This window comes from Lagopus leucura, unplaced genomic scaffold, assembly GCF_019238085.1.
Source record: "Lagopus leucura isolate 7727_CA_CO unplaced genomic scaffold, USGS_WTPT01 Super-Scaffold_1, whole genome shotgun sequence".
NCBI classification, from domain to species: domain Eukaryota; kingdom Metazoa; phylum Chordata; class Aves; order Galliformes; family Phasianidae; genus Lagopus; species Lagopus leucura.
In genome coordinates, this window is record NW_024962250.1 from 27,513,573 (window position 1) to 27,528,419 (window position 14,847).

General features: G+C 41.0%; 1 protein-coding gene across 4 annotated transcripts in view; it reads right to left on the reverse strand.

Annotated features, from left to right (window-relative positions):
• Window positions 1-13,913, reverse strand: part of TC2N (tandem C2 domains, nuclear) — a 28,548-nt gene extending 14,635 nt beyond the window's left edge. For 2 of the 4 annotated variants that reach the window (XM_042869003.1, XM_042868976.1), the window contains exons 1-3: window positions 13,723-13,745; window positions 13,107-13,336; window positions 70-196 (exon numbers count right to left, since the gene is read on the reverse strand). In XM_042869003.1, coding sequence (XP_042724937.1) covers window positions 70-136 — 67 coding nt within the window. In that variant the 5' untranslated portion in view covers window positions 137-196; window positions 13,107-13,336; window positions 13,723-13,745. Of the gene's footprint in view, window positions 1-69; window positions 197-13,106; window positions 13,337-13,722; window positions 13,810-13,890 lie in introns of those variants that run through there. The other 2 variants (XM_042868984.1, XM_042868994.1) reach the window with 2 other exon arrangements.
• Between the last annotated feature and the right edge of the window lie 934 nt (window positions 13,914-14,847).

Below are 14,847 nucleotides of genomic sequence, written 5' to 3' on the forward strand. Positions count from 1 at the left end.
GGAAAATCTTATAATTAATGAGGCCAGAATAGCAAAACCTTTAGTCAATGTGATTATGCTGAAACTCACAATTGCTTTTTTCTTTTTCCACATAAAAACACCATTTACAGCAGTTTTTAATATATTCGTTCGCCATTGTTTTTGGTGTTGCAACTTAGAGGAAATTGCAATCAACGATCCTCTGCAGCTATCAAACCTGAAAAAGGAAAGTACATTAGATGGGAACAATTAAAATTAAAGTACAATATTAAATATGCAATTTTTAGTTGTACTCAGTCCCTGGGTCAACAACAATTATGTCAGTCACAAAAGCATCAGAGCATTCAGGAACACTAGAATTCTCCTCACATTTGTGTTGGCTGTCAGGCTTTGGAATTCACTCAGCTCTGTATCTGTTTTGATAAGCTTTGGTAAGTTATTTGTAAGATGTGGTTTTTGGTTTGTTTCCCTGTTTCACATTTCTTATTCTTTGTCACTCGTGTGGGATCATAACATACATACACATTTACATCTTTGACTGCACACGCCATGTTTTACATTTGAAAGCACTCTTTATGAATGATACTAAGATTGTCTTCTTTCACAATTCTTTGAGGAATTACTGCTTTCTCATAATTGTATACACATGAAACCAAAGACCTGCTTTATTATATAATTGTCTGCTTTGTGTACAGAAATAGAGAAAACCGGCTTCCAGCCTCCAAGAGAGGCATACTCTACTGAAGAATGAGATCAAGTCCATAACAGCTGGTTAACATTAGAATAACTTTATGACAATAGTAACTGGCCTCATTTAAGTGTCTTTATTTATATGCTGATGTTCTCTTTTCAGAGGGACACAGACAGCTGTGTTGCCTCCTGTCCAAAACTTTGGCTGTCTAGTCATTTTATATGTACCTAAAGTACACAAGGTTCTTTGTAGAACATACCCAAGATACGATTCCAGCTCCATGGTGGTGAGAGGAAGACACCAAATAGAACATGAAAGTAAGCGGGGATGAGGAAAAAAAAGTAACAAGAAAGAGAAAGGGGGAATAGCAAAGAGAGAAGATGACAGTTACACAAAATAGGACAGGTTTGCTTGGCTATCTTGGTTACAGGAAATTACTGGAAGTTTCCGTGCTCCAGCATGGAAGCTACTCCCATCTGCAGCTTGAACAGTGCAGTCATTTTGTTTGTATGCATATTAAAAGACAGCTAGGAAACCACAGAAACACTGATAAACAGAAATAATACTCATGTCCAAAATATCAACCTAAAGCTTTTCTTTCATTAAAAGTCTTCTCTTCCTTCTCCCAGATTCATATGGATACCAAATGGAAATATTAATCTATAGACACTTAATCTACCCTTGAAAACATGCTTTCCTAGCTTACCATCACTTAACCCCAGGGATAGGCACAATTCAATGTTATCATCAGATGTGTCAACTTGCAAATAATGAACAAACACAGCAAATACCAAATACAGCAAATACTGACCATTCTTTGGCACTCTATCAGTATGCCTCAGAATTGCTAGGTGTATTATAAGCTATGGGTTTTGAAAGGTCACTCAGAGCATGTGGTTTCATGTGTAAGGCCTGAATTAACCCATTATCTTTAAAAGACAAGTTTGAAATATAATGAAGTTTTGTTACTGTAACTACATAACTGTTTCCAGAATTATTCTTAATTACTTCCTTTAATTGTATACTGCTCTTTGTGCTCAATAGACCAAAATGAACAAGATGCAAGTGACCTGAACAGAAAAAACCTGAGAAGTAGCCTGAAGAATATTGGTACGTGTTATTTTGGAAAATAAATTTATTAGGATTGCAAATCTGCAGAGGTGATACCATCAACCACAGAGCCTGCTGCAGCTTTACACAAAATCAGGCACAAGAACCTGTCAAAATTCTCCACATTTCCAATGACCACTGCTCCTCCCTCTGAAGTGCAATCACAGTAATTACCCATGCTATAGAACTCAAGGTTCCCATGCAGTGATTACCCTTCCCAGCTGTTATCAGTGCACAGCTGGAGTTAATATGTTTTACTCTTGTTCATCGTGTTTGAACTAGGCTGAAACAGCTGCTTCATTTGCTCTCAGCTTTGCAACAATAGTATCTAAGCTTCGGTAGCAGTTTGCTCTGGCAAAACCAATCTTCTATCTCAAAATACCCAGACTACTGGTAGCGAAGGAAGGAAAATGTTAGTAACCACCCAGCTCTCCAGCTACATAAAGTGGAAAAATTAGTTGTTTACATCAGAGAAAATTCACGTCATTGTAGTACTTTCTCCAAAATTACTGAGCTATAGCCATTAACGTAAGCCAGCAAATAAGCACAAATCATCACTCACAGTCGCCTTTCCATCACTGAGTGAATGCCTCACTTACAAAGAAAGTTGATATCATTGTTGTTGATCTAAGAGTTACACTGTAATTCTGTATCTTCTGTACTAATTACATTTGAAAAAAGTTGTGATTCTTAGACCATAACATTCCCCTCCCCTGCCCACTGAGAAGCAAGGAAACATTCATACCTTTCTTCCTATTTGTAGACAAACATAAAAGCAATTCACCACTGCCTCTTGTAGAGAAGAGTACACTGTAATATTGCTGTTTCCAGATTTCAGCTTTGAAGGTGGGTGATATTGGTAACCAACGGTAAAGTGTACAGACAGAGTTTGGAGTTTCCAATTCCCTTTGAGCTTAAATACAGCATTTGAAAAGAAAGTTCAGACTGAAACGCTCTCTGAACATTTCTTTGTGCTTAAAAATGTAATGGTTTGAAAGACAGTCACAAAACGTGCACCTGTATTGCTACTCTTACCCCACAGACACGTTACAAAAACAAAACAAAACCAAAAGGATAGCATTTGCTGAGGAACCAAACATTTGGTTTGAAGTCCCCCTTGTGCTGCTTAGAGCACTTTGTTCATGAAATCACAACGCAAATGGTCTAAATTGCTTTTAAAATTTTTATCCACTTAATTAAGATACCAGAAGTGTATTTGTGTACTGTTGTTGTTTTGTTGAGAAGAGCAGTTCATTTATTATATTTTATCTGTATTTTTCAAGTTGCCAGTGACTTGGCAACAATTTTCACAGTACGTTAAAAGTTTTGTCTTAACCACGTGGTTCAAATGAACAAATGAAGTCTTGTAGAAGATGAAACAAATACTTACTAATCTTCTATAATGTCAGCTACTCAAAAACCTTCAGTGTAACACTTAAGAGTTGTTAAAAGTTTTTACTAATGTACATCTGTGTGGGAATAAATTTACCAATAGAAACAGAACTGTACAGACATGTATTAGATATGGCACTGAACTCCAGAGAAGTACCAACCTCCCGTCACTGCCATCCTTGCTAACAAGGAGCTGGGACTCTGATCCTAACTCTAAGACAGTTAAGGTCAGTTAAGCTAAGGTCAGTTTTTGTCAGTCAATACATTTACATCACAGATTTTGTTCATTTTGAAGATACTAGACTGAGAAAAGGACAGGAGGAAAAGGAGAATTATTCCTGGTTTTCAGGCAAAAATAGAAGAGGTAGAGAAATCACATAACTTGCAGCAGACCTCATTATTGTCTCAGATTTTCTCTCTTGATGTTCTTCACTATGATTTCAGTAAGCTTTTTCATTTCTCTCTTCCCATTATGAACCCAAAATAAGATCAAATTTAACTCAGCAATCATCCTTCCACACTAATGTAGAAAGCCAATATTATTGGAATATACTGGAAACAAAGTATAAAAGTAAACCACACACATACACAGAGTCCAGAGAATTATAGTCAGTATTATTTTAATGGGTTTAGATGGAGAACATAAATTATCTTAATGACTTCCAGATTCCTCTGATAGTTTTGAATGAGCTAAATCAGATAAACAGCATTGAAAACTTCAGTTATAGATGCCACCAGAATGACTACAAGACAGAGATGTTTGAAGAAAGGAGCAAATACTTTCAACAACTCGTTAAATAAAAAAAACATGATAGAAAATGGATCATTGTGATATTAAATATTAAAAGCTGAAAGGAGTCTCAAAAGAAATGTCAGGTCTTTGCTCCCTTATGATGAAGGGGTGCATTTTGCAGCAAGTTTGCAGGCTACATTAAGTCAGAATTCTGCTGATCAGGTAACACATTTAGAACTATGCAACAGAAACAAAGGTGAAATATCTGATCCTGAACTGGGAAAGCTGGCTAAACCAAAGATTTCAATCGTTATGAGATTTATTGCCGGCCATAAACTTATAAAACACATTCTCAGGTCTGTGTTCCAGAAACACGTCACAGCAGCATTTCTAGTAGCTTTAAGTCCTCACAAAGCAAGAGGTGTAAAAGAAAACAGCCGGAAATTGGGATGATGGGTTCTTATTAGACATTTGGGACAGATCCTTGAATGACATAAGTGTCTGCAGCTCCAGTAGCCCCAAAGGAACAACAGCTGAGGAACCTCCCCATGGAGAAAGCAAGCTCAGGCTTGCAGTTTCACACCCCAGCCAAACACTGCATTTGCGCTACGTCTTTGCCTGTCTGTGTTTCAGACACACGAGATGCAGTTGATCCCAATTGCAAAATTCCTTCAAAGAGCTTAACAACACCACTGCAGGCCTCCTGATGATTAAGGAAACAGAGCACAGCAATAGCTGCTTCTGCTGCAGGTCAGACAGATTCTGATGGCTTAGATTCTACAGATGATTTAACTTCCAGGACTAGTTGCTTAGTAGTTCTATTGCTGGAGGATAAGGTCTGGGAACTGCAGGCTGGTCTGAGCATGGCTCTTCATTTGAAGAGGGGTTAGGGTCAGTGTGTCTAGAAACAGGTGAACACTGGTAAAACATAGTAAAACTGCATAAATAGTTCTCAGAAATTTGCCCTCAGGGACTTTGCTACTGTGAGAGCAAGGATGGTGCACACACCCACACCCACACCAACATGCAGCGCAGGCATACACTCACCAAGGTTATAATATTCCTTTTTATGAAAGGGTGATTGTAAGCAGGTCTGATCTATCACGTCCATAAAGGACGCAGAGGCACTTCAAGAAGGTTTGAAAGTGTAAGTAGGCAGGACAATGCGTTTTTGTTGTTATTCATCGTAAACCTTGGCAGTCATATGTTGCCTGGGAGGAGAGGAAAAAAATAATGTCATGCCAACACACACCTGCAAGGTGCATGATAAGAAGCTCATATCTACACCTGTTTTAGGAAAACCCTCTAATATCTAAGTGATATCTGCATAAACTACTGGGTGTGTGAACACACAGGCCTTCCTTCTCCTCCAGTTCTAACTGTAACTCATGGAAAAGCATGAAAACTGGGAATTTCCAGACTGATTATTTGAGTTCTCCTGCTTTCCAGGAAAAATAAGACAATGTGGCCGTCTTCTTTTGTGCCTGGAAATAGAAAGAGATTTCATTCTGAAAGCAGTGGATCACGAAGGAGATGCTGAAATAACACAAAAGAGAAAGAGAAGTTATGAAAAGGTTTTAGAAAGACAACCAGAAGACTTGTTTGTGAGAGATAACTTGCAAGTTACCTGACAGACAGAAATACAGCAAAGACATGGAAAAAAAAGATTTCAAATGCAGAATGAAGAAAAAGTGTAACTACAAATTTAAAGCTGAGTTAAAAAAAAAAAAAAAAAAAAAAAAAAAAAAAAAAAAAGACTATGCATAGTTAGTATGGTCTAGATATTGTTGATTTTGTGATGGACTCTTTCACAGCTTTCCTGGGGCAAAGAGCCATCAGCATTTTTACGTACTTACACAATTTGGTGTGGTAACAAAAGACAGTGAGAAGTTGCTGGGAAAAGTGCTGTGCACCACAGTACAAACAAACCACCAGCTGCCAGGCACAGGAAGCGCTTTCCCTCTTGGCTAAATTGTGGCACAACAGCCATCTGTGGGAAAGCTTTCTAGCTGATCCCAGGAGAACAGAACTAAACAGCACCTCTCTTCCTGCAAATTCCTCTCATTTACTTATAGCTTGATCAGAATCTTATTTTTTGAGACCTGAAGCACAATTATGTTCCCTTGTTCCAGTCTTCTGAATTACTCATACCAATTTCCCCTGCACTACACTGAACAACTTGAGCAGGAAGACAGTTGGTTTTCATTTCACAGAACATTAGCTAGTCACCTTGCTAATATTTAAGCCAGTTTAATTTTTTCTAGTGATTTCTTTTTTCCATTTTATTTATTTACGTGGTCTTTATGTCTGAAAAGACACTTAATTATCAGCAGCATATCCCCTTTCTTTCATTTAGGCTTTAAAAGATTGGAATCTAACCTCTGACCCTTCTCTTTAGTAAGCTAAAACCAAGGCAAATCATGCATACGAATTTAAGGCTGTCTGTTTTACATCATTCAAATTTGCTATTGCTGCTCAATACGTTATCCCTCTCCTCTAACCTCTTTTTTCCAAGCTGATACCACAACTGAACCGTACAGTTCAGATTCAACAATATCACAAGATAATCTAAGGTGAGAATATATTTCATTAAGTAACACTTCCAAGGAGAAGATTGTGCTCATTCCTGCAGCACTGTGCTAAGAACCCAAGCTGCGACTGCTCCCCTAATCCACACACTGCAAATTGGATTCTGACCAATTAGAGGCATGGGGGTGACTGCAGAGAGCATGCCCTGTGCCCTCTGATGCCAGCCACAATGTTCAGACAGGAAACTGTCAGCTGAGCAGTCTTATGGATAATAATGTCACACGTGGCTTAAAACCTTTGCCGTCAGCAGGAGTCCTCAACATTTCACCATGAGTAGTCAGGATGTGACACCTGCACAAAAATATTACTTATTCACTTGGAACAGGCTTCTCCTGAGGCAAAGAATAGCACCTCAGAAGTCAATTCTTAGCTAAGTTTTTGTCACAACCGAAGAAGAGCTTACTGCAATCCCACTGGCTTTACACGTTCTCATGCTGTAAAGGTCCATAAGTGAAATAAGGCAAAAGCTTCACATGGAACAGCCACGTCTTCCTACGTGCAGTTGTGAAAGACTGTGCCTTGTTCCACTGTGACTCTCCCTTCTCAGCTTTTCTGCCCTGATGGAGATGATCTAACACATGCCTCCCTACACGCAGGCCCTGAGCTGAACTCTGCAGAAAGAGCACTTGTGCAATCTAGCTGTGGTCTCCCTGAGCTTAGCAGCTGCTTCTTCCAAGGGCTTCAGGCTGGAGGAGGCCAAAAAGCCTTCAGTGCATCCATGGCCCTAGCTCAGACCACCAAACTGAGAGTAAAGTCATGAAGCGGAAATAATTGCTATCGCCTACTTCCCTGAAGAAAAATAAAGCTGAGCAGGTGCGTGTCTGAGCTATTGCGCTACAGGAACAACTGCCTCTACTCTTCAGACACCCCTTGGAGAAGGGGAATAAGTGCTGGCAGGAGCGCATGATCAGAAGTCGCTCCTCTCACATGGCCCCCAGGGACACACTGACTCTCAGCATTATAGCCTTGCACCTGCAGCTCTTAAACACGGACTCAGTCCAAGTCTGCCCCAGCATACAGAAGATTAATAATAGTATGAGGGCCAAAAGCACAATTTTCATAAATCTGAGCCAGTTTTTCTCATGCGAGATTTATGTTTGAATTAAGAAGAGAAAGTTATAAATCTATCCCATGATAAAGCTTAAAACTTGGAATTTTAATATGCTGAATCCCCTATGCACTGGGCTGTAAAAGTTGATAGAGATAGTATTTCTTCCTAATGCTGCATTAGGCAAGCAACCAGTTCATCCAATTACTGAACTGACAACACTGTTCCTGTGAACTGTAGATAAATTCACTGACTTGGACAAGGATGTACAATATGGTATGTATTGGGGCAGTAAATACAAAGGAATAAATCCATTTTTTTGGACTGTAGATCACTTTGGACTCAGATGTAAAACAGCAAAACAAGAGTTGAAATCAGGACACAAGAAAAGAAAATGCAGAGATTGAAACTTGGCTTTTGACAAGAACAAGGAAAGAATTCAATTCAAGATAAGTTCTTTGCTCTAAGCAGATTAGGAAAAAATCACGACAGTCACTGATGGTTACTTTATAATCTAACTTAATGCTCAAGACTTCATGTATTCCGTGTCAGTTTTTAATCCAATATTTTCTCCTTCTACAGTAACACCAGCAAGCAATAAAAATAGAGCTGTTAGCAGTCCCTGTCTATAGCCCCGATACCAAAGAGAACTGGAAACATCTGGATGCATTTTTTTTTCTCAACAGGACAGCCAAGAAGGTATTTAGGCAAGAGCATCTGCTTGTGCACTGGGGTTCCCTAGCATGGCTAAGTGTGCCCAGCTCTGAAATGATAGCCTTCAGATACCAGGTTAATGTAACACTGAATGGCATCCAGAAGTCTCAGCCATCTGCCATGACCACAGAATCATGTGGAAAAAACGTGGATAGACATATAGTATCCAGTCAACTAATGAAAAATGGCTCCTACTGTATATATGAAAAAAATGAAGAAAAACCAAACAATTTTGCATGGAAAAATACTGTTTCTTTACCACTAACACTATTTTTATGTAACTACTCTGTTAACCTACAAGAATCAAGATGGAATATTTATTCATATATACAATTGTGCACACACATCCAGTACTTTGTTTTAGGTGAAACAATTTCTCATTTGTTATTTTACATTAATTATGTGATAGTTATTTTACATATAATTATTATCCTGTTTCATGATGAAAATAAAAACTTCACATCATGGAGCTTCCACATGGTGGAAACCCTGTTCAGTACTTCTGCTCCTCACTGTCACAGCCTTTAAACAGTTACAACAATGTGGTGAGAGGAAGGAAATACGTAAAGGGTATAAATCAAGATTAAAATGCTATGCCTGAATTAAGAAAGGAAACAGAGGACCCTAGTACATATCATATATGAAAATAAGTTAAATGGATGATGAGAGAAGAGGAAATGGGAATGGATCTTAATTCAAATCCAAACCAGACTAGGGGTATGGCTCTACAGAGCACATGCACTGAGCTCAGGCTGCCTAACCACACTTAAAAGTCCAGGAGGATCCTGGCTTTATAAAGGGTATTCTTTATTTATTTTTTGCTTTAAATCCACCCACACCAGCGGCCCACAACCAGTTTTAACAGCCCCAGCAGTGCCTCTCAAGAGATGCAAGCAGGCTGAAGTAGTTGGCAGCTGTCCAGGAAGATGAGTGGCAACCAGACACTGCACAAAGGAGGTGCTTTAGAATAACTTTACACAGACATTGGAAGAAGCCAGCAGAAATCAGAGTTGTTGCAATTTTATGGGAGTATCTAACATCCCAATGATTGTTGGCCAAATGCTGCTACAATGATGAGGTCCTTGTCACTTGGGACAGAGCTCCTGAGAGCAAGAGCTGGCAACATTCCCTTGCCCTCTCTTAAGACAAAGTGCACAATGGCTGCACCATGAATGTACATTTTTTTTTACACTCCTGAGTTTAAATCAACACCCTTCACAAGAGATTCAAACCTATCATTTCAAACATTGGTGAAACTAGATCTGGAAGTAAACACACCACTGAGCTGAACAAAAGCCAGGATGATTCACAGGGAGATGTTCCGGGTTTGGTCAAGGTTTACAGAAGGAAGATTTTTAGCTATTCCAGTCACTGCTGAGCAGACAGTGAACTTCAACTGAAGATTAAAGAGCCCGCAATCCTACTTTTTACAATAAATTGGAAAACAGCTAAAAACATTTGAATTTTCTGCTACTGGAAATTGAATATGATCTTGAAAATATTTTGTTGTCACCTAGCAGTTAGCTACTAAATACAGTGCCCTTCCTAAATTTACTAATCTCTCAGAAGCAGGAAGAACTATTTGTTTTTGCCACAGAAGCATTGATAGGTAGAGCTACCTTTAAAACCTTCTTCCTTTGTAGTGAAGGCTGGCACTTCCCTCAGCAGAATACGTATACACAAAACAGGTTTGCTGTCTGAATTTGGCAAAAGCCCATCTCGGTCCCGTTTCATCCTCCCCTGCCAAGCTCTGGCCAGGAGTTTGGCCATCTTCCGGCAGTATGAACCATCCCCCCATGCATGTGGGCCCAGCTTCAACGAACAGTGGGCAGAAAGCTACCTTTACCCCCTTGGTCTGGAGGAACAGAGGCTCTGAGGAAGAGAGGGGCTGAACTTCTGCAGGTAGGATAAAGTCCTCAGTGCTCTGGTGACCATGCTGTCACAAAGGCAAGCACCCTTCTTCCTCTCTGTGCTTCAGATGAAACTGTGGAGCTATTTGTGTGTACCAATGTACCCAGAGCACACCATGCCTATGAGGCCACTGGAGTCAAGCCTCCCTCCACCAGGCAGGGAGTGAGGCATTTGCTCCCCCAGGTTCCAGCACACCATACGAGCTCACGTCTAAGTTTCAGGCTCCCAAGCTGAGGTGCTAAAATAGTTTAAGCACCTAACAGGTTTCAAGGCCACTTGGGTACGCTCTTTCTGAATTGCTTTCTTAGGCTTTGAACCTCTCTAGTTCTTGCTCTGAGGCCCAAATCCAAAGCTCACTGCCATGACTACAAGAACTCCTCACGCATCAGAGATGTTATTTTAGGGCCAAAAAAATATGTCCCTTCCAGTTTAAGTGGCTATTAGGTAACTGAGAAACAAAGCTTCGAAACAGAATCACCAGGGTACAATTAAGAGGAAAGATAAGCATCAGATTTCTGACATAGTTTTTTTTTTGGCGTGGAATTAATGTAAACTTCAGCTGTGGTGACAGGCAAGCAAACATTCACTCATACTAAGCTTCAGAGAAGTGTCCTTGCTAATTCTGCATGGCTTGATGTATTAAAGTGATTAAGGGATATGATGCAATACAGATGAGTCGAAATCAAATCCAAGATTCGAACCTCTTCCCAGATGAGGCTCTTTAGTTTAAGTCTGAAGATTTATCCCTTCTGCCAAAAGGGATCAATAGAATTCTTTCTCCACACAGAGACTTTTTCAGAAAGCCAAATTGTATTCCTAACCAGAATGACAAAACAGCTTAGCCTAAACTCAGCTTTCCCTACCTAAAGTCAAGGCTCACTTTGCCTCATTTCAAAGATGAGATCCTAAGCTCTCTGCTGACAAATACTGGGTGTTGTCCTAGACTGGAAAGAGAACATTTACTAGATTTAAGGTATCTCAGGAGAGCCAATTCAGAGTAAACAAAGTAGTTATTTTACAAAATTAAAAAAATAAAAAAGAACTTGAACAAGGGAACAGTGGGTTTGGATAAGCACCACACAGAATGCACTACCACACATGGGGAGAGCAAAGGGGCTGTTGGCTGCTACTGAGAGGGGCAGTTCAGCTCTTCTATGCCAAAACCATTCACGCTGTATCCAGTAAATACACAGCTGCTTGAAGAGTTGGCCCAGATAACTGATTAGATGGAAACATAAACCACCAGAATAAACAAAATATGCTTAAAAATTTAGAAAAAAAAAACAAGTGTTTTCCAATAGTTGGTTGCACAAGAGTGGAGTGAGAATGCACCATTGGGAAAACAGGCTGCCAGAGCAGGACAGCACTCTCCAAAGCCAACCACTACTCTGGGGTAAAGTAAATCTGAAACTTAAACACCTATGAATAAAACGAACTCAGGCTAAGTGAAAATGAAAATCAGCTGGTAGAAAAGAGAAGTACTGGAACAAACAAGTGAGGTGACTGAACCGCATGATTAGGAGAAAGAAGAGGAGACCAGAGTCAGAGCTTTTCATCAACATAATTAATTAATAGCTTATGCACACATGACTGACTGAACAATTCCATCAACACTCATTCTTTCCATTGCATAGGAAGACAGAGGATTCATCACCTGCGGATCCATCACCTAAATTAAGTGCAGGAAAGGACAGGGGAACTAATGGGACTTCTGTGGGTTCCAACATCCCCTTTTGGACGTAGGGTTTTCAGTAGGTGTATCTTCTACACATATTTTGAAGAATCAAGGGACACTTTAATAAAAAAATGCACTTTTCTTGAAATTCAATATTGCTCAACTGTATGTATTTCACGAAAAAATTTAATATTCAACATACAGATGGAAAGGGGACTAGAAATCCCCACTCTTGGATTCGTGCCCTAACCACATAATTATAGGATCACAGCTCACCTAATTCTGCACTGAAAACAAGGCAGAACTGTTTCATAAGTGAGGAGTTCTAGATCACCAACCCAGAGCAAGACACAAATTTACAGTCAAGCACTCTTGAGAAATGAAAGATGCAAATTCAGAACTTGGCTCTTCATGTTCAGTAACAGTTATAGATAAAACCTAAGGAATAAGAAGCAAGAAAGGAAAGAAAGAAAAAAAAAAAAAAAAAAAAAAAAAAAGATGGTGGGATACTCCCCTACAGGGATTTAGGTATTTTAAGTGGGTCCCGATAATCTAAATGTAATCTGAAAATACTTGTTCTCTATGAGAACAATGTGTCAAGGAATGCCTCACTCACTTGTGGATGCCAGGACAACTTAGGCACCTAACTAATCAATGCTAACAAAACTCAAGCCACAGCAAGAAGCAGACCTCAAAGCATTCAGCAAGTGTTACTGAGAAAAACCTGAGCCTACACAGATCAGAGGGCGAGAGTATGAACTGCATATGTCCCTCTGTAGCCCCATAGAGCAGCTGTCCACAGGATCATTAGATGCCCAGGTGCTTCACAGGTTTGTCCCAGCATACTGCTGTTGAGATCTTGTCTCCTTTCTACACAATCAAGTGTGAACTGAAGGAATGACCACAATATCTACCTTTCCATTCTTATCTAGAGAAATGCATCACATGTAACACTGGGCACTCTTCCACACTGAAGGAAAGTTACAAGACCAGTTTGCTGCAATAGGATTTCCATTTAAGCTTTGGCTAACCTGTGACTGATTACTTGAAGCATACCTGCAGAAGGTGATCCAGGTAGTTATTTCTGACCTGGTATAACAACATTTAGATATTAATTTGCAAAGAACATTTTGATTGCACAAAGATATTTACTTATAGCAATACCAGTCTGAGACTGTTTTAAGTATAATCTAATATTGGACCTAATTTATATGAAAATTTGAATTCTGTAATAGTTAAATAAGATTACTGTTTTTCTACCTACCTCCATTTCTCAAGGTCTACCACTTGTCAGAAGACACAGTTCCAAGCGTAATCTTGGAAGGAGGCTGCCAAGTTAATGCTCATGAAGTCTTAAAGCAGCCAACTCCAGACACTTAGAGGTCTTCCCTTCCAAGCCCCTCTGGCAGGATGGGGAGATGGCAAGGCAATGTAGGTGAGCAGCATCACCTGCATACAAAATGCCCGATAGCACTGCCTTTGGCAACTGATGTTCTGCAAGCATGAACCGTGAAACAACGCATGGATCAATATTCTTTAAGGAACAGAGCATATTGGTTTTAAAAACACACTCTCCCATTCAACATAACTATTGGTATGCACTGGGTTTACAAAAACTACCATTAGAGCGGTTTTATGTCCTAGGAGTTACATGCATGGTGAGAAAATCATAACTTACAAATTGCAAAATCATCACCATATATTCACACTGTAACTTCCTAAGTAACCGCACACAAAACAGTTATGTTATATGCGACCACACGAGGGTTCATTCTCACGCACAGCCTGAGCTGTGCCACGAACTGCAGAGGATGCCCGCAGTTCTCCCGGAAGCCTAAAGCCCAACCTCACGTTTCAGACAAGCAAAGCAGTCTCACTACCTGCGCATCGATCCATCCACGACCGGGCAGGGATACCCCGCGCTCCCTTCGCCGCGGGCCTCCGGGGCTTCCCACGGCCGCAGCCGTCCCTCCCGCTCCGCTCCGCTCCTCCACCCGCGCTCACCTCCCGGCCCCGCCGCCAAGCTCCGCTCCGCCACCCGCGCTCACCTGCCGCCGTCATGCGCCGCCTCCTCGCAGCCCGGCCCGCAGGGGCGGCCCCTCTGCTCGGTACCTGTGAGGGGGACGCCGGCTGCGTCCCTGACTGCCGCCCAGGTGTGCGGCGCGGCGCTTAGTCACCAATCCCTATCGCGGAGAGGGGATTTCCCTGCTGGCTGCTTCCCTGCCTCGGTGAGACTACGCGCGAGGACAGAGTTATCCTCAAGCAGCTGCCAGGGGCTTTTCTCTGTCGCTCGCTGGGCTGTTGCGCTGGCAAAGTCAGTGCTAAAGCTGTCCCATGCTTTGCTAAAGCAGGACTGGGACTTTCTCTTAGAGAGGAAAGCAAAGCTTTAATTTGTATACCTTTCTAGCAAGTAGCATTTCTAGCTGAGATGCTGGTCCCTGTCAGGTGAGACGGTGCACAGGTATGTGAAAGCCCCTGCCACAGCCTGAGCTATTTGTCGGCTCATTTAGCGACCATGCGTGGTGGTGCGGCTCAGAAACCTGCAGGAAGCAAAGGCTCTAGGAGGCTCCAGGTGGCTGTGTGTGGCCTCTGTGCTCCGATTCAGGCAGATGTAAGCAGGAAGTGGGGCTGTGTTAGTGGGAAAAAGGAGGAGTGTTTCCTCCAGGAAGTTCTGTGTACTTTCTGGGTGCTTTCCAACTTCAGGTACGTGAGTGAGGTTTTGCATGCCCATCCTGCTGCTCTTGAGCCACAGTCTTTCAGAGATCCCTCATCCACTGAGTGCAGTTTTCCTATGATTATTATTATCTTTTAATTTAATAGCAGCACGGATGCTAACTATTCTAACTATGAGTTTTGTCATCTTGCACCATAACACAGCTACTTCAGAGTCACTGTGAGGAGAGAGCCTTTGCCAAAAGTGCACACAAAGTATCTGAGCTAACAAAGAGCCTCTGTGAATCCCTGCACAGTGTGGGATATCACAGAGCAAAGAGGTTTTGATTCCT